General features: G+C 39.2%; 1 protein-coding gene across 2 annotated transcripts in view; it reads left to right on the plus strand.

The window, feature by feature from the left end:
* The window catches only part of SDHC (succinate dehydrogenase complex subunit C), a 30,234-nt gene that overhangs the window by 2,254 nt on the left and 7,809 nt on the right, over nucleotides 1–20,171 (plus strand). The window contains exons 2-5 of one of the 2 annotated variants that reach the window (XM_005609887.3): nucleotides 2,658–2,714; nucleotides 5,015–5,116; nucleotides 8,326–8,391; nucleotides 13,038–13,099. In XM_005609887.3, coding sequence (XP_005609944.1) covers nucleotides 2,658–2,714; nucleotides 5,015–5,116; nucleotides 8,326–8,391; nucleotides 13,038–13,099 — 287 coding nt within the window. The remainder of the gene's footprint in view (nucleotides 1–2,657; nucleotides 2,715–5,014; nucleotides 5,117–8,325; nucleotides 8,392–13,037; nucleotides 13,100–20,171) is intronic. The other variant, XM_001503765.7, reaches the window with a different exon arrangement.

The raw sequence follows: 20,171 nt of genomic DNA on the forward strand, positions 1-20,171 counted from the left end.
GTTTTGAAAAGAAGAATATCATGTGAATTCTAAAGACCTTGAGGAGACCAATGAAATATTAATAGTATCCTAGGTACATGTAGTATACTGGAGTTTGGGGAATGCTGTCCTGTACATTTTCTCATGTAATCCTCCCCACAACAATAAGGTAGGTATGATCAATCCTATTTTATAAAAGCTGAAGTTTGAGCCAGCCCTGATAGTCTTGTGGTTAAAGTTTGGTGCTCTCACCACTTTGGCAGCCTGGGTTGGGTTCCGGTTACGGAACCACACCACTTGTCTGTTAGTAGCCGTGCTGTGGCAGTGGCTCACATAGAAGGACTAGAAGGACTTAGATCTAGAATGTACAACTATGTACTGGGGCTTTGGGGAGGAAAAAAAAACAAGCTGAAGTTCAGTGCCTCACTAAAGTTGTACCAACTTATGCAGATCTACAACCCTGTTTTGGGTTTTTTTACTTTGTCCAGTGTTCTTTTTACATTACTCTTGTCCCAATCCAGAGAAGAATTTCAAAAGTGATCTGAGCAATGGTGACATTTTTGGGAACACATAATACATCAGAAGGGAAAACCAACTAGAAATTAGAAGTTCTGACTTGTTAACTAAAAAAACCAAAGTATTATTACTTTTTAGCTATAGCATATAAAGTGCTATTCCTGGGTAGAAAAAGAAAAATCTCCTCAGAGTTCCTGGTTTCACATGAAAGACAAGGATAGTTATCTACTTTTGTCATATTTCACATAAGGTTATGGACTTTGTGTGGCTAGTTTCTGTTAGGGCCTTGTGCAGAGTTTACTTTGGTATTTGTCTGGGGAACAATGGCACTAGACAGAGAGAGCGCTGTAGATTCCAACCCACATCTGCAAACTCTTGCTGGGCAGCTGAGTGACTGGACCTAGCCTAGTGTGAGGAATGCATGCCCTGCAACTTGAGAGTCACAATTACTTCAATTGATTTAAAGAGATTTGTTCCCACTTCTTTCTTTCTGGGAGCTTTGGGTACACAATGTCTGTATTCACCTCCTGCGTCTGAAACTGGAAAGAGGGAAGAGCTGAAGGAAGTGTTGGTTGGATTATTTTTCCTACAAATAGTGGGTCCTTCTGGAGTCCTAGTGGAAAGCATAAGGTTCTTGAAGTGTTTATGCATCTAATATCAATGGTGTGAGGGACATTATGAGCTTTTTTAGAAGATCGTTGGATCTTAATCAGATCTTATATCACCACAGTGCCTTCACATAGTGGATACACAATAAACTTTTGTAGAGTCAATATATTTCTAATTTTAGTCCCAGAGCTTCCCTCTAATAACTTTGTTAAATACTTTTGGAAAGATTTGATATAATAATGTGAGTAAAGGGGTGTAGTAGTCGTGTGTTTTTCATAATGCCGGGTAAACTCTGCATCAGTTAAATTCTCTTTAGATAGGATGTCTGGGCATGTCAGTTTTAGACTTGAGAAGCAGTTCTGGAACTGATATATACATGTGAAAAATAGTAACTTTTTAGGAGAAAACTTGCGTATCTTCTTCAAGTAACTTTTCATATGGGTGGTAAAGAAATCTTTGCATTCCCATATTTTTTGCACTATTATATGAGAGACATTTTGACCTGAAATTCATCCATGTTGTCTGGAACTTAGGTCCTAAAATGATAGCTTAATATTTAGTACCCTCCTTCCTCAAATTCCTTGTTCTTCAACCTTTTTAATTCATCCATTTGCAGTAGGTGTCTGCTATAGCTAAGCTGTATACTTGGTGTTGTCAGTAGCTTATTCTGATGGCTTTTTTTTTTTTCTAACCCTTGTCTTAACCATCATCTCCTTTAAGAGCTAGCTTAAAAAAATCACTTTCTGGGGGCCAGCCCAGTGGCTTCGTGGTTAAGTTCACATGCTCTGCTTCAGTGGCCCAGGGTTCACAGGCTTGGATCTCTGGCATGGACCTAGCTCTGCTCATCAAGCCATGCTGTGGCAGCATCCCACGTAAAATGGAGGAAGATTGGCAACATCCCACATAAAATAGAGGAAGATTGGTGCAGATGTTAGCGCAGTGACAATCTTCCTTAAGTAAAAAAAAGAGGAAGATTGGCAACAGATGTTAGCTCAGTGACAATCTTCCTCACCAAAAAATAAATGAAAAAAAAAATCACTTTTATATTTCTTTGTTGAACATTACCAACTCTGATTATTCTTAAAGATTTTATTTTTCCTTTTTTTCCCCAAAGCCCCCCGGTACATAGTTGTATATTCTTCGTTGTGGGTCCTTCCAGTTGTGGCATGTGGGATGCCGCCTCAGCGTGGCCTGATGAGCAATGCCATGTCCGCGCCCAGGACTCGAACCAACGAAACACTGGGCCGCCTGCAGCGGAGGGAGCAAACTTAACCACTCGGCCACGGGGCCAGCCCCTGATTATTCTTTTACCTTGTGTTATTTGTGCTCAGTTAAATCTTTATTTTGCATTTGTAAGTAGTAGTTCTGATTATTCTCAAGTTATTTAAAGTTGTAGCTTTCCAACTAGAAAATAATCTCAAGGACACTGATACTGTCATTGTTTTCATCTTATTCTTAATTTATCCCTCTACCCCTAAGTATAAAAATAGAGAAGCTGATAGACTGAAGTTGGTCTCTAAATGTCTATTGACCCTGATTCTCTTATTTTGCAGACATGTTGGCCGTCATTGCCTCCGTGCCCACCTTAGTCCTCAGCTCTGTATCAGAAAGTAAGTTTCTAAATCTGTGATTATTATTACTTAGCTTTTTTTTTCCTCAGGGAAAGGCAATAGGTTGTTGACAGATTTTGGGGATATGTATGAAAGCAGGTAGTTGTAGATGGTTGGCTGAAAACTTAGTGACTGTGGTCACTGTTTTTCTCGTCTGGGAGTAGTAAGAAGGAAGGATAGAATATTTCTTTGGTTTCTTCGTAATTTTCCTCGCATTCAGCTTTTCTGCTATGTTTGATTTCATTGATTTTCTCCAATTCTTGATATCTAATTCTTTTTCCTTTCTGTTTAGTCTTTCTTTTAATGCTTTTTTTTTTCTTTTAACCTTTAATTTGGGGCAGCTCCCAGGACTTAGTCTTTAAATATATTTCTTCGTGCTATATTCATTCCTAGTCTGTTGACTTCAACAATTGCCTCTGTGTTGTTTTTTTTAACTTTTATTTTTGGTGAGGAAGATCGGCCCTGAGCTAAAGTCTGTGCCTGTCTTTCTCTGTTTTGTATGGGTCACTGCCACAGTGTGGCTTTGATAAGTGGTGTAGGTCCATGCCTGGGATCCAAACCTGCAAACGTCGGACTGCCAAAGTGGGGTGTGCAAACCCAACCACCATGCCACCGAGCCAGCCCTTAACTTTTAATTTTGGAAATATTTTATGCTTTCGGGAAAGTTGGAAGAGTAGTATAATGAAGTAACTTCTGTATGCCTTTCACTTAGGTATATCAGTTGTTAACATTTTGCTATTATTCGCTACTTATCACTATATATTTTAGGTTTTACAATATGAAATTGTTATTTTTGTAGTCAAAACTGGTCTAATATTGACAATTTAGTGTGGTTCAGCCTGCTATATATTTAATTATTCTTATTATTTTCTCTGAATTCTTTGAGATTAAGTTGCAGACATTATGACACTTTACTTGTAAATACTTCTAAGAACAAGAGCATTATTTTATATAACCCACTATAATTATACAAAAACAATTATCGAATTCAAGAAATTTAACAGTGATGTACTCTTATTGGATATGCAGTTGCTTTTCAGATTTTCTGTTCGTCCCAAATAATGTACTTTTTAGAAGTACTACCACCCACCTTGCCCCTATCCAGTGTCTAATTAGGCTCACATACTGTATTTAGTTTTCATATTTCTTTAGTATCTGTTAATCTAGAGCTATTTTTTAGTTTTCCTTTGTCTTTTATGACATTAACATTTTCGAAAAATATAAGCCAGTTGTTTTGTAGAGTCTCTCTCAAGTTGGGTTTGTTTGCTTACTTCCTAAGTAGATTCAGGTTTATGCGTTTTTGGCAAGAGTAATGCATAAGTGATGTTATAGCCTCAATAAATCATATCAGGGGCATATGATATCATTGTCCCATTATCAGTGATTTTAACTTTGATCATTTGAATCAGGAAATGTCTGCTAGTTTTTTTCCCCACTGTGAAGTTACTGTTTTTTCCTTTTGTAATTAATAAGTAATCTATGGGGAGATTTTTTTTTTTTTGAGGAAGATTAGCCCTGAGCTAACTACTGCCAATCCTCCTCTTTTTGCTGAGGGAGACTGGCCCTGAGCGAACATCCATGCCCATCTTCCTCTATGTTATACGTGGGAGGGCTACCACAGCATGGCTTTTGCCAAGCAGTGCCATGTCTACACCTGGGATCTGAACCAGTGAACCCCAGGCCGCTGAGAAGCGGAACGTGCGAACTTAACCGCTGCGCCACCAGGCTGGCCCCTGGGGAGATAGTTTTTTGAAGGAGATGGAATCGTGTTTAATAGAGGCGCATAAAAAATTGTTGAGCCTAGCTGTTTAACAGTTGGCTTCAACCTAGCCCAGTAACAAGGGAAATCAAGAAACTATTCAGAACTACTGAGCTGAATCCAGTTCTTGATTTTTGAGAACCTGAAAGAGAGCCTCTTCAAGGATCAGATGAGGGCAGGTGGTAATGTATGAGAAAGCATCAGTGGCCTGTGAAAAGGGTAATCTGTTTATGTGAATGGTTTTAAAATATTGTACTTGCCCTGCTGCCCAACAAGAATGAAGTTGAACTTCCGTTGCTGGATCTGAGTGTTGGGTGGATTGGAAAGAAGAGTTATCCTCTGATATGACCTCATTGGGTAATTGAGGTTATTAATAACTGAATCAAACTTGGCATAAAATAAGATGAGTGGATGAACATGTTTTCCTAATACAGTGAGTTCATCCTGCCCAGCTTACATTTTTTATTTTAACTTTCTATTGTGTAAAAATTTAAACTAAGCTTACTTTTAATCATTGTAAAACCTTCTGGTTTTATTTTAGTGCTGTTCCTTTGGGAACCACAGCCAAAGAAGAGATGGAAAGATTCTGGAATAAGAACATTGGTTCAAACCGTCCTATGTCTCCCCATATCACTATCTACAGGTAAGGTCTCTGGAGCCAGGGAATCTAGAAATAGTGGGTGGATGTTCTGGAGGTTGGCCCGTAGCCTCCCTGATTATTTCCCTCAGGGCTTTTTTTATAAGAAGATGATTAAATTCTATCTTCTGGCCTTAGAAGGTTAATCTGTCCTGTAAACTACCATTCAGAAAGTTCTGGTAGGTCAAAATGTAATTCCTATTAATTAAAAAAAATTATTTTGAAACAATTTCAAATTTATATAAATATTGCAGAAATAGTGCACAGAGTTCCTATGTACCTTTATGTAGACTCCCAGCTTGTTAACATGTCTGAATGATTTGAGAACAAGTTGCAGAGAAGATGATGCCCCATTACTCCTGTATTAGTTTTCTATTGCTGCTATAACAAGTTATCACAAATGTTGTGGCTTAATACATTTATTATCTTAGAACTCTGAGGTAAGAAGTCTGACGAAGGTCTCACTGGGCTATAATTAAGCTGTTGGCAGGGCTGTATTCCCTCCTGGAGGCTCCAGGGAAGAATCTGTTCCTTTGCCTTTTCTAGCTTCCAGAGGCTGCTCTGAATTCCTTGGCTTGTGGTCTCCTTCCTCCATCTTCAAAACCATCAAGGATGGGTCAAGTTCTTCTCCTATCCCATAACTTTGACCCTGCTTCCATTGTCACATTTCTTCTCTCACTCCCTTCTTCTGCCAGCCTCTTAGACTTTTAAGGACCCTCGTGATTACATTCGGCCCATCCGGATAATCCAAGATAGTCTTTTTATCTTACGGTGAGTTTATTAGCAGCCTTAATTTCATCAGCCACCTTATTTCCCTTTGTCATATAAGGTGAAATAGTCACAGGTGCTAGGGATTATAATGTGGACATCTTTAGGGAGGTCATTATTCTGCCTACCACAATTCCTTAATACTTGAGTGTGTTCCCTAAATGCAAGGGCACTCTCCATAGTATAATCGTCATAATCAGAAAGTTAGCATTGACCCAATGTTACCATCTAATCCTCAAATCCCATTCAGATTTTGCCAGTTGTCCCAATAATGTGCTTATAGGCCCAAGATCCAACCCAGGAATATGTATTGCATTTAGTTGTCTCTTTAATCTTCAGTATGGAATAGTTTTTTAGTCTTTCCTTTCTTTTATGACCTTGACATTTTGAGAATGTTCCTCAGGTTGGATTTTTCTTTTGTTTTCTTGTGATTTTTGTGTTTTTGGCAGGAATACGTCTGAAGTGATGCTGTGTTCTTCTCAGTGCATTGTTTCAGGGGACAGCACATGATAGTGATTTATATCTCATTACTATAAACTTTTATCACTGATTAAAATGTGTCCGCTGGGTTTCTCCACTATAAAGTTAATGGATAAAGATGTTGGGTTTATTAATTAATACGTATTTTGTGGAGAGATACTCTGAGACTGTAAACATTCTGTTTCTCATCAGACTTTTACTTACGAAGTATCTGTTGATGGTATTTGCCTGAATTAGTTATTACTATGGTGGTTGCCAAATTGTGATTTTTCTAATTCCATCATAACTTCTAGATTTATTTATTATTCTAGGGTAAAGCTTGCTTTCTTTATCAGTACAGACTCAAGGATTCCTAAAAGGAAACTCATTTCTCCTCTACTCTTATGACACCAATTAAAGGAAAAACACCACTGTTTCCTCTCTACTTCCAGTACTTCTGACACCAAATGTCTGGGGGTTTTTCCCACACCAACCACTTTTCCAACTCTCTGGACACCGCTGAGTGTCCTGCAGTTCAGTTATGATGCTAACTACCTAGAGGTAGCACAGACACCGCAGTTTAGGGGCTCAGTCCCATAAGACTGCCCGCCTCTTCAGATGCCAGTTGCAAGTCCCAGGTTGTCTCTTGTACTTCTTACTGACCAGCTATCAATCAAGGGTTCCCACGACTCCCTCCTCGGGTTCAATAATTTTCTAGAGTGGGTCACAGAACTTGGAAACGTTTACTTACATTTACTAGTTTATTATAAAGGCTATTACAAATGACACAGATGAACAGCCAGCTGCCCTTTTAGGTACCTCTGTGTCTGGAAGAGTCCTGAGCACAGGAGCTTCTGTCCTCATGGAGTTGGGGTATGCCTCTCTCCTGACATACGGATTTATTTACCAACCTGGAAACTTTCTGAACCCTGTACTTTTGGGATTTTTATGGAGGCTTCATCACATAGGCATGATTAATTATTAACTCAGTCTCTAGCCTCTCTCCCCTCCCAGGAAAAAGGCAGGGGCTGAAAGTTCAAGCTTCTAATCATGTCTTGGTCTTTCTAGTGACCGGCCCTCATCCAGAGGCACTTCTTTAGAACAAAGGACGCTTACCTCCCAGGAAACTTCAGGGGATTTAGGAACTGTGTTATCAGGAACCAGAGTAGAAGACCAAGTATTAGAACAAAAGATACTCTTGGCATCCTTATCACTCAGGAGATTATAAGGGTTTTAGGAGCTCTGTATCAGGAACCGGGAACAGAGACCAATAGATGTCCGTATATTTCTGATTATTTGCCCAAAGGGTTACACTGTTACTCATTTGTTTTGATGTTCAAATTGTCCCAGACTTGGCCAGTAGGAGTTTTTCAAGATAGCTCTTGTGAAGTCAACATCTGGGTGCTAGATGTGCTCATTGCTACCAGAGTGTCATTGCATCTAGGCCCTTTCAGTAGATAGAGCTAGGATATATGTGTATGCAAACACACACATACATGCATGTATGTGAGTATATACATATGCATACATACATCTATATGTTTCTCTGTTGTCCTCAGAAGTAGCACTGATAGCTGTTATGCTAGTGTCTTCTAAGAAAAACCCCTGCAGATCTACTCCTTTCTAGCTAACCCAGCAAAGCATCTTGAGCTCTGCTGCCAGGAAGGCTGGCCATTTTTTAACCACCTCCACAAATACCATAACCCTTCAGATTTTTTTCCAAGCCAGATTCCAGAAATAATTCTGATTGCAGAAATTGGGCATTCTGCTAAAACAGAAGGAGGCTAATAAGTGATCCTCAATCCCAACTACTTTGTGGTGAAACTTAAACTTTTAAGAGATAAAAGATTTGAGGGAGGATTATAATGATGAAGAACTCAAATTATTCTGAATCTGTATTTAAAGCCTTGGCCCTTTTCATGGGTCATATAACAAATGGTTGTAAGCTGGTGAGGGGAGTCTTTCACTACCTTTGTTTGCTCTTCCAGTTATGAAACTCTAGGTGTACTTGTGGGAAAAAAAGAAACAGCAGGGAACATGGAGCTGTTTCCAAGGTAACATATCCAGGAAAGATGTCTGAGATATCTGGAATCATATTTTCTATTACTACTAACTTTTAGAATTTTTGGGAGGAGGCATGGAAGTAAATGGTGAAGTTACCACTTTATGAAGTACTCTTTATTGCAATAAATTGAGTCAGTTTATTAAAGCAAAAGTGTGTACAGGGGTTAAGTTACCAGGAGAACAAGAGTCATTCGAAAGGATGTTAGAAAACGTTTTTAAAAACTTAGTCGGAAGGGTTCTTTAAATTTAATGAAATCACCACCTTCATTGGTTTGAAGAGTACTCCTTGGGGCTTTGGATATTCTGCCGAGCTTCTGTGGATAGTTGTGTGGGGCTGGCCAATATGCAGACTGCACTGTAGGCCCGCAGCCCTGGGTAAGCAAAGCAACTTTACTTTGATCTGTTTTATTTATTGATTTTTGCATTCGAAGAAAAGGTGCCGCTCAAAAGAAACATATTTAAAAGCCACCGTTGTACCTAATGAGTGAATTTCCTCTGCAGTATTTTCATAATGGTTGTTTGCCCATGCTTGTGCACCTCTAGTGACAAGGAAGTCACTACTGCCCTCTTCTAATTTGGGAATTTCTCTTATCGTCAGAAAGACCCTTTCTACAACTTCTGTCTTCTCTCCAGTGGCTCTAGTTCTACCTCAAACTATATAAAATAGATCTAAAATAGATCTAAGCCCCCCCCCCTTTCTGGCAACCTTTATTGATTTTGAATATTTTTTCATGTGCTTATTGGCCATTTGTATATCTTCTTTGGAGAAATGTATATTCATGTCCTATGCTCATTTTTTAATTGGGTTGTCGTTTTACTTTTTTTTTTAACTTTTTTTTATTGTGGTGAAATATGCATAATGTAAAAGTTGCCATTTTAACCATTTTTAAGTGTACAGTTCAGTGGCATTAAGTACATACATGTTGTTGTGCAACCATCACGACTGTCCATCTTAAGAATCCTTTCATATTCTCAAACTGAAACTGTACTCATTAAGGGATAGTTCCCGTTCCCTTCTTCCCCCAGCCCCTGGCAATCACCAGTCAATTTTCTGTCTCTATAAATTTGTCTGCTCTAGGTACCTCATAAAGTAGAATCATACAGTGTTTGTCCTTTTGCATGTGGCGTATTTCATTTGGCGTATATCTTCCAGGTTCATCCATGTTGTTGCATGTGTCAGAATTCTGTTGCTTTTTTTTTTTGAGGAAGATTAGCCCTGAGCTAACATCTGCTGCCAATCCTCCTCTTTTTGCTGAGGAAGACATCCATGCCCATCTTACTCTACTGCATATGTGGGACGCCTACCACAGCATGGCTTGCCAAGCGGTGCCATGTCCACACCTGGGATCCGAACCGGAGGCCACCAAAGCGGAATGTGTACGCTTAACCCCTGTGCCACCAGGCTCGGCCCCTCTATTGCTTTTTAAGGCTGAATAATACTACATTGTATGCATATATTACATTTTGCTTATCTGTCCCTCCATCCATGAGCATTTGGGTTGTTTCTACCTTTTGGCTATTGTGAATAATGCTGCTATGAACTTTGGTGTACAAATATCTTTTTGAGTTCCTGCTTTCACTTCCTTTGGGTGTATACCCAGAAGTGGAACTGATGGATCATATGATAGTTCTATATTTATTTTTTTTGAGGAACTGGCATACTGTTTTTAATAGTGACTACATTGTTTTATGTTCCCCCCAGCAGTGCACTCCATATTCTTGCCAATACTTATTTGGTTTTTAAAAAATTTTTTTGCAATAGACATCTTAATGAGTGCACAGAACTATCTCATTGTGGTTTTGATTTGCATTTCCCTAATGATTTGTGATGTTGATCCTCTTTTCACATACTTATTGGTCATTTGTATATCTTCTTTGGAGAAGTGTGTGCTACTTTCTTGATGGTATTGTTTACAGCATAATTACTAGATCGCTTGCTGAAATTCTTATAGCCTATGTCTCTAGCCTTTCCTTGATTACCATCCTGCTAACAGTCAGAAAAGCAAATAAAATTAATACATTTCAAATCAGTAGATATTTGGTGATTGCTCAATGTGCTTGGTACTCCTTTAGGAGTTGGAAATGCAAAGATAAATAAGATATAATCTGTGTTCCAAAGGATCTTAGTATTTCCTGAAAAAAATTTTTCCTAAAGGAAAGCATACTGGCTCATAGTTTTCATCTTTGCTATGAGTGAATTAAAACAGTCTTGATTTTCTCTACTAATGTTTGAATGGGAAATAGTAGGGATGATTTGTCTCTGCTCCCTGATGTCTGAGGCCTCAGCTAGAAGACACAAAGGCTAGGCCTGAATTAATCTGAAGATCATTTACTCACTTGTCTTGGGTTGATCCTGGCCATTAGAGAGGCCCTCATTTTCTCTCCATGTGGGCCTTTGTACGTGATCTCTTTGCATAGGCTACTTTGGCCTTCCTCATAGCAGGAGAGAGGGAGGGACGTAGGGAGGGAAAGTGATTTGGAGGTCATGCAATGTCAGCGCAGCTGCATTCTCCTTCTTGAGGCAGTTGATCATGAAGTTGTGCCCGGATTCAAGGGGCTAAATACTTGCCTGATGAGGAGTGACAAGATTCTGGAAGATCGCGTGGGACTGGAAATAATATCCTGGTTATTATTTTGAAAATAAAATCTCCCTTACCTTCTCACTACTAGACTAACCAGGCTATGGTTTTAACCATTTTTGAAAATTAGGGTAACATTTGGCTTCAGTGGTTTCTCACATTACTCCCATTTTCTATTTCAGTATTTCTGAAAGACTACCAGTACAGTACCTATGTTTCATCTCTTGGCTCTTTTAGTCATGGGATTTAATTCATCTGGCCAGGAGCCCTAAGTGCATTTGGAATGCTAAGCAATGTCTTATAATTTCCCCACCTCTTTTTTTTTTCAGTTCTCTCAAATCAATATTTGTGCTATCTTTTTCAGTCTGATAATCATTCTCTTTGGCAAATAAAATAGTTGAGCAATTTGCTTTGCACTCCGTCATCCATTAACATAAAATTGTCCATCCCAGTTAGGAGCCTTTCTTTCCCTGACTACAATTTTAAAAGCCCCTTTTTGTTGTCCTTGACGTTTTTGCAAGCCTCAGCTCATTCTGGGTTTTAGTTTCCTGATTCATCTAACCAAATTATGCCATTGTTCTCTGCTTGTCCTTTGTTATGTGGTTCTTCTTCCGCCTTTTATATTTATCCTGTTAAGTCTGAGTTAATCAGAGTGGTGTCTAGCCAGTTTTTTTGGTTTCTTTGGATGTTATTCCTTTTTTACTGTGAGCATTTTCATTATATGTTAGCATTTCTTTTTGATATCTTTTCAACCTACTTGAGATGCTTTAGAGTGGTGAATTTGTGGTCTGATTATGCTCAGCATTCCCTATCTAAGCTGACTTTCCAGGATGAATATTAACTTTATCCAAAGACTCCTGTTCTTTCCATTTCACTAACCGATTCCCTCTTGACCATGAGAACTAGGTCTAGAATATGGCAGTGCTCATTGTCCTTCTGTGAAATGCTTTGGCAAAATTACAGTTAAGAACATGATTTAAAAAGGTGTTTGATGACAAAGTACTTCAACCTACTGTGGATTAAGAAACATATATTAAATCCAGCAAAACTGGATTTAAAAATTTGGGACAAGTAATTTATTAGAGAATAAATGCTATGGTCAATTTGGATATTTTGGCGTATATACTAAGACAGAATTCAAGGATGATCATATAGTCTATGAAACAGTGCATAAATACAACTTGCTTAAGTTTCCTTCTACTTGAGTCTTATGACTGGAGAAACAGAACAACCCAAGTGGTTGTATTCTTTTCTTTTCTTTTTTTTTTTTTTTTTGCTGAGAAGATTAACCTTCAGCTAGCATCTGCTGCCAATCTTCCTCTTTTTGTTTAGATTTTTTTTTTTTAAATTGGCACCTGAGCTAATATCTATTGCCAGTCTTCTTTTTTTCCTTCTTCTCCTCCCCAAAGTCCCCCAGTACATAGTTCTATATTCTAGTTGTGAGTGCCTCTGGTTGTACTGTGTGGGACACCACCTCAGCATGGCCCGATGAGCTGTGTCATGTTTGTGCCCAGGATCGGAACTGGCAAAACCCTGCACTGCCGAAGTGGAGTGCATGACCTTAACAACTTGGCCAGGGGGCCGGGCCCCTCTTTTTGCCCTTTTTGTATGTGAGCCACAGCCACAGCATGGCCACTGACAGACGAGTGGTGTAGTCCACACCTGGGAATCAAATCCAGGCCACCAAAAGTGGAACGTGCGGAACTTAATCATTAGGCTACCGGGACTGGCCTCTAGTGATTATTTTCTAACTGTATGCAACTTTAATTGGTGTGTGACCCACGTTGTTCCTTATGAATGGAGGAATTTGGGTTATAATTGATTCTCCTCTTAGCTCTGTCGGTAATGCAATCTGGTAAAAGAGGGATGCTTCTCCTTCAATATATGTTTTCTTATTTTCAAACCAGAAAGTGGAAACATAGGAATGTGAAATCTATTTGTGTTTGTGTTTAAATAGTGCCTGTTTCCAAAGTAGTTTGTGTTCTCTTTGCCAAGATGGACTCTACTATAGTGTCTACTTTTCCTTTTTTTAATTGCCTTTGTGTATTTCTTTGCAGTTGGTCTCTTCCTATGGTGATGTCCATTTGCCACCGTGGAACTGGTATTGCCTTGAGTGCAGGTATGTCTGTGTGTTTTATGCGCATGTGCATACACACACTTCTATGAAGAACTTTCCTCTTTCTCTGGCTCTAGGCGCTGCCTCCTTTGCAATTCAGCAGCCTGATTTAGAGAAAATGATGAGTTCACTTAAGCTTATTGTTCTTTCAGTCCTTAAACAATTAATGCTGAATTCCTGCTATGCTCAGGTTCTTAGCCAATTTTTAAATCATCCCTAGCACGTCCTGATACTATATTTATTGAAATTATAGAGAGCAGAGAGAGAAATATAATAGAGATGGACTGGCAGACTTAACATTGACAAAACACAGTCTAAGACTAGTCATCAGCCTTATTCTTCCAGAAACTCAGTTTTAGCATCTATTCTTTGTCACGTAGAATTGATCAGGCTCAAAAGGACTAACTCACACTCTAATCTCACAGAATCTTGGTTTACAGACCAGAATGTCTGTTTATTTAATTATTTAATATGAAATACAACTGCAGAGTGAATTGTCTGCTGATCTTAGTGTATCCTTTTCAAATAGTAAGGTTTGTTACAGATAGGAAGTGCAGATTATAATCAGGTTTCTGAGATGTGATGCGTCTTTCCCCGGTAGGGATACTTTGTGAGAAGATCAGCTATATTTTAAATTTTTCTATGGCTGGTGCTGGAGACATGGACATATTTTTGTTTTTTGTAATATCCTTCAGGGCCATCCTAGGCTTCTGTAGACTACATTTTTACTGAAGTGGTCATCAGCAGGAGCAGGACTGGTGGCTTAAGTGTAGGGATCCTGTATTTAGGGAGCTACTGCTGAGACATTGGCAGAAATTATCTAAAGTTGTGTCTCTGATATTTGCAATCAGATTAGTTTTGTTGATAATCAAGTAAGGAGGAACTCCTACCTAAGATCTGATGGTATCGTTCCTATGTTATCTTTCCTTTGGTTGGTAAAGGAATGATGAAATCCAGGTATCAAGATATTTGGTGTTGGGGCCGGCCCCGTGGCTGAGTGGTTAAGTTCACACGCTCCACTTTGGTGGCCCCGGGTTTTGCCGCTTTGGCTTCTGGGCGCTGACATGGCACTGCTCATCAGGCTGTGCTGAGCCGGCATTCCACATGCCACAACTAGAAGGACCCACAGCTAAAATATACAATTATGTACTGGGGGGATTTGGGGGGAAAAAGCAATTTAAAAAAAAGAAAAAATTAAAAAAAAAAAAGATGTTTGGTGTTGCCTGAGAATTCATGTATATTTCTGGTCTTTAACCTACTTGCACTGAAATTAACATAATAAATTTCAATATTAGACTAGTCTAACTGTAAATTCATAGTTACTTTCTTTCTGCTTATTTACAATCTCATAATCTTTAGATTGACACTTTCTGCTTAGTTTGGTGGTATCAATGAGCAGATTTAATCCTAAAAATCATTGGAAGAACGAGAGCAGTTTATTTATCAGGCTATAGTTTCCCTTATTATCTCAGTGTATTTATCACCACTGAATGAAAAAAAGAATGTTGACTCCTTCATAGAGGTCCTTCTTTCAAAACTGAAAGGGAATAGATTTTTGCTAGGTGGACTTAGGAACTTAGCTCTCTAAACCTCAGTTTATTCCTTGCAAAACGGGCATTTAATAATGCCTGTCCGAGTGTTGATGGGATTTCAAGAAACTATACTCTGGATGTTAACTATGGAAATAGGAATGAGAAGCATGATAAACTTAATAACAACAGTCTTTTAGAAGATGATGTCCATTGAACCAAATGGTGAGAAGACCTGGATCATTTGGCCTGAAATGAAGTCAGTCTCAGCAACTGTGATCTTTGCATTCTTCTGAGTCTTCTCTAATCTATTTTTCACACAACAGCAAGAAAAATAAAACTCTTTTGAAAGTAAATTGAATCATGTCACACTTAGAATCTTCCTATTACGTTATTTTCCTTTGCACATAGACTAAAATTGAAATCTCCACCATGGCCTAAAAATGCCCTGTCTGATCTGGCCCTTGCCTAACTCATCTCTGCCATTCCTCCCCTGGCTTGCTCTGCTTGAGCCACATTGGTCTTTGAACTCCTCAGAACAGGCAAAAATCTCCCTCACCATAGAGCCATTGCATGTTTTATTCCCTTGATCTGAAATGTCCACTTGTACCCCTTCCTCCACTGTGCATGGTTAGTTCCTTCTTAGCCTAGATCTCAACAAAATTGTCACTCAAAGAGTACTTTGCTTACCACCATATGTAAAGTTGTAGCTTCTATTTCTAGTTCTATTGTTAATTTTCTATTTCACAGCACTAGTCCTTCATTGTTCTTAGTACACTCACTTGTTTCTTTCCTAGCTTATATTATGTAATTTGTAATTATTTTGATTGCTTTTTATAAATCTCTCTCTTCTGTTAGACTGTAGACTCTTCAGAGAGTCGGGATGACATCCATTTTATTTACCGTTCATACCCTCTAGCACTCAGTAGGTGCTTAGAAAATCTTCATTTGCTAAGTGAATACACCCATAAATCACTTTGCTCATAGTGGTCATTTCAGAAATGTTCATTCCTCCTACCTTCTAGTTAATCTCCTGTTATGCATTTGAAATTGGAAAATGATAATAATAGCCTCTATCTTTAAGGGTAGAAGAGTCTAAGGAGTAAGACAAATATTTATAATGCACCGTGATTACTTTTTAATAGAGATATGAGATTCCAGAGGAGAGACCAACTCTGAAGGAGTTGAAGAGCTTGAAAGAAATCTGAGTAGGAGAGTTCATGAAGAGGAGATAGAGGAGGGCATTCCAACAGAGAAACTGCCTTATGCAAAGACATAGGGATTGGCAAGTGTCCAGAGTCATCGGATAATGATGACTAGGTCTGGTGGTTTGAGAGTAGTGTTTATGGGAGAGGTGGTGAAAGATAAGGCTGGAAAGCGTGCCAGACAGTGAAGGACTTTGACTGCCACACTGAGAAGTTGGAACTTGACCGTCGGAAGGCTTAAAAGGTTCATGTTCTGGTTTGTTCTAGTAAAAGGACAAACTGGCCTAGACAAATCCATGATAAAGTATTTATTCAGTCTGTAGAGATTTGTGGCCAATATATAAATCCTAAAAAGCATGTTGAACTAAAAAGCACGATGACACTAGTTTGACTTGAAAATAGAATTTATTGAAATTCTATTTTACAAATAATCCTTTAAAAGACGGAAAGAGATGGCTAGTAACACTCTTCCATTATTTTGGTTCTATAGGGATTAAAATTCTCATGGTTTTTCACAGTGACAGATGCTCTAAAAATCTACATGAAATCAGGTAAATTCCTTGAGAACAGCGTGTAGCTGAAGCTGCAGTATGAATGAGACTGCAAAGGGTAATCAACAAGATGCAGTATACAACAATAAAAAGAATGAGATTAGAACAAGAAAATATGGATGCTGAACCATGGATATTTTAGAGGAATGCAACTATAAATGAATTATATAGTTATCTTGAGTGGGTATAAGAATGGTACTGAATGTTTTGGGTAGTCTTTAAAAACAGGTAGGTTGAAGAATCAGAACTTCTTGAGAGATGAGTGATGCGTGAATGCATAGGCAAACCTACTGCTCAGGCAGTCAGCTTCTTTTCTAGAAAAGCCAAGGAACTTACAGATTTCTAAAATAACTAATGGAACTCTGAAATGGCTGGTTTTTTACTTCTGGGCTTTTGATGAGGTGAGACATTAGTTATTGATTCTCAAATGTGATGTGTTATACATACAGTAGGAATCCTGGTCATTCCAGACTGAGGCACAAACTCTGGAGTAAGATAGATCTGAATTCACTTCCAATGCTGTCACTAGCTACTATATCATCACTTCCTTTTCTGCTTATAATAATGCCTAGTTAGGACTGTGAGAAGTAAATTAAATACTATATATAAAATTCTGGCTATAAATCAGTGTTCCCATGACCCCTTCCTCAGGTTCAATAATTTGCCAGAACAGCTTACCAAAACTCAGGAAAACACTTTACTTACATTTACTGGCTTTTTAAATAAAGGATGCAACTCAGAACAGCCAAATGGAAGAGCTATGTAGTGTAGAGCAAGGTATGGGGGAGAGGAGAGGTGAGTGTACGTGGAGCTTCTGTGCCCTCTCTGGTCATACCACCCTCCCAGCGCATGGATGTGTTCAACAACATGGAAGCTGTCTGGACCTTGTAGTTTAGGGATTTTTATGGGGATTTCATTGCCTAGGCAGGATTGATTAGATCACTGGCCATTGGTAATTAACTCAATTACCAGCCATTATCCTATCCAGAGGTGTGGGGGGCTGGGAAGAGGAGGGGAGTATGGTGCTGAAGGTTCCGACCCTCAGATCATGCCTTGGTCTTTCTGGCAACTAGCCCCCATCCTGAAGCTATTGAGGAGCCCCCAGCCACCAGTCGTCTCATTAGCATACAAAAGACACTCATCACTCCAGAGATTCCAAGGGTTTAGGAGCTGCGTGCCAGAAACTGGGCAAAAAGGCCAAATATGTATTTCTTCTTATAGCACATCTTCAAGCACAACATCAGTCAGTTAATTCAGTCAAAAGTGACTTTGGCCAAGACTTTCCTCGTTACAAGTGAAAAATACATGAGAAGAAAATAAATAAGAGATTTCCTAAATCCCCCTCTGATGTCTAGTGTACTGGGAAGCAGGAAATAGCTTCTGCTCCTGGAACCTGTGTGCTTGAGGAGGCCTCTTCTAAGAGCTAAACAATTTAAATTGGGAAAACAAAGTCACCGAAGCTGTCCTATCTAATCACTAAGAAAAATTAAATGCCACTTTCACTTGGCTGCCAAGACCAGCTCCAGGCTGCTCCACCACAGTTAAGTGCTATTTACAGAACTGTGCAGATTGTCAGTAAGTCCTATTGCCACTTCCAGAAGCCATCATAGACTCTTTCAGATACTTCTTCCCAGCAAACCCCTGCAGATGTCACTGCAAATGAAAATGAAAACATCTAAAAGAGCCTTGGTGGAGCTGTCCAAGTGATTAAAACTGAGCTTGACAGCGCCTGATTGCTCTTTAGTCTGAAGTGTTGTCACACTATTCTCATCATGATGTATTCTGCCTGTCTGTTTTCCTGCAGCCTTGGTGGGGGTGGGGGAGGTGTCAGGAGTTTTCATGCACTGAGGAAGAATGAAGCATTTTCCCTTCTGTAACAACCAATTTTTCCAGGTCATCCCATCTTGGTAATGTGAGGATTAAGATATAGCAGTCATGAAGTAAGAAGGGCCGAGAACAAGATTTTTTGCTACTAATGATCAGCCATGTTCTGAGGTGTAGGATGAAATATTCCCATTATTAATGTAAATAATAATCACTACCAGACCTCTGTTAGAAACTTTATGTAAAGTATTTAATTTAATTCTCACAGTCCTAACTAGGCATTATTATAAGCAGAAAAGGAAGTGATGTAATAGCTATTGACAGCGTTGGAACTGAATTCAGATCTATCTTACTCCAGAGTTTGTGCCTCAGTCTTGAATGACCAGGATTCCTACTGTATGTATAACACATCACATTTGAGAATCAGTAACTAAGGTCCCATCTCATGAAAAGCCCAGAAGGAAAAAACAGCCATTTCAGAGTTCCATTAGTTACTTTATAAATCTGTAAGTTCTTTGGCTTTTCTAGAAAAGAAGCCGACTGCCTGAGCAGTAGGTTTGCTTATGGATTCAGGTGATCTTTCAGTGAAGGTCTCATTCTCCAGTCTGACCTGTGTGAAAATCAGTATGGAGCAGGAAATGAGAATGGTAATGTCCACTCTGGTTTCCAAGGTTTGAGGAATTGTACAGTATCTAACAATGTATACATCCCATTAGTAAGTACTTGTGGTTATTTAAGAATGAAATAAAAAAAAATTTATTTCCATTTATGTGGATAATTTTTTTCAAAAGGCTGCTAAATTGTTAGAACATAAATACTTAAGTTGTTTGGATCTAACTACTTAATAAACAAAACTGTTAGGTGTTTCTTTTGGCTTAGGGGCATGAAAACCATGAAAAAAACTACTGAAAACACTGAGGTACATGAACTGAGAGTTTGAGAAGGTGTGGGAGGAAGATATGGACCCAGGAGTGTTCAAGGATCTTCCACAGTCTAGATAGATAGGAAGTTGAAAGACCACAGGAGCCCCTCCACTATCCCTTTGAATTTCATTGCAAGCCCAAAGCTCGGAAACTTCAACAGCCACGCGTATGCTTTTAGCTATCAGGGCAGGCTCAGCCCTCATCTGTGCACCAGATGTGACAGCAGTCTAACAGCTGAGTCCTGGGAATGGCCACTTGTAACAACACTAACCCATACAAGAAAAGACTGATAGGTCTGCCACATCCTAGGATAACACTGTCTACTCTCATATTACCTACCGCTGAGTCAAAACTGATGGAAGTCAAAACTTCAGCCTTTGCTTCTCCTATGGATGTCATAGAATTCTGTCAGTTAGTTTAATCAATTCAAAAGGAAAAGACTGTTTCTAAAATCAGATGTTCTCAAAAACCATTCTACTACATAACTACAAGCCAATTTTCTCAAGATCAGTATTTTTTTTTATTATTTTATTTTTCCTTTCTCTCCCTAAAGCCCCCTGGTACATAACTGTGTACTTTTAGTTGTGAGTCCTTTTAGTTGTGGCATGTGGGACGCCGCCTCAGCATGGCTCAATGAGCGGTGCTATGTCTGCGCCCAGGATTCGAACCAGCGAAACCCTGGGCTGCCACAGTAGAGTGCGCGAACTTAACCACTCAGCCACGGGGCCGGCCCTCAAGATCAGTATTTTTAAAGGATGAAAATACCAACAAATCTAAAACCAGTTAAGAATCAGGAGTTTAGGGGCCGGCCCCGTGGCCGAGTGGTTAAGTTCGCGTGCTCTGCTGCAGGCGGCCCAGTGTTTTGTCAGTTTAACTCCTGGGCGCGGACGTGGCACTGCTCATCAAACCATGCTGAGGCAGCGTCCCACATGCCATAACTAAGAATATACAACTATGTACCGGGGGGCTTTGGGAAAAAAAAGGAAAAAATAAAATCTTAAAAAAAAAAAAGAATCAGGAGTTTATAAATGGTTAAGAAAAAA

The sequence above is a fragment of the Equus caballus genome, chromosome 5 (genome assembly GCF_041296265.1).
Source record: "Equus caballus isolate H_3958 breed thoroughbred chromosome 5, TB-T2T, whole genome shotgun sequence".
Lineage (NCBI taxonomy): Eukaryota > Metazoa > Chordata > Mammalia > Perissodactyla > Equidae > Equus > Equus caballus.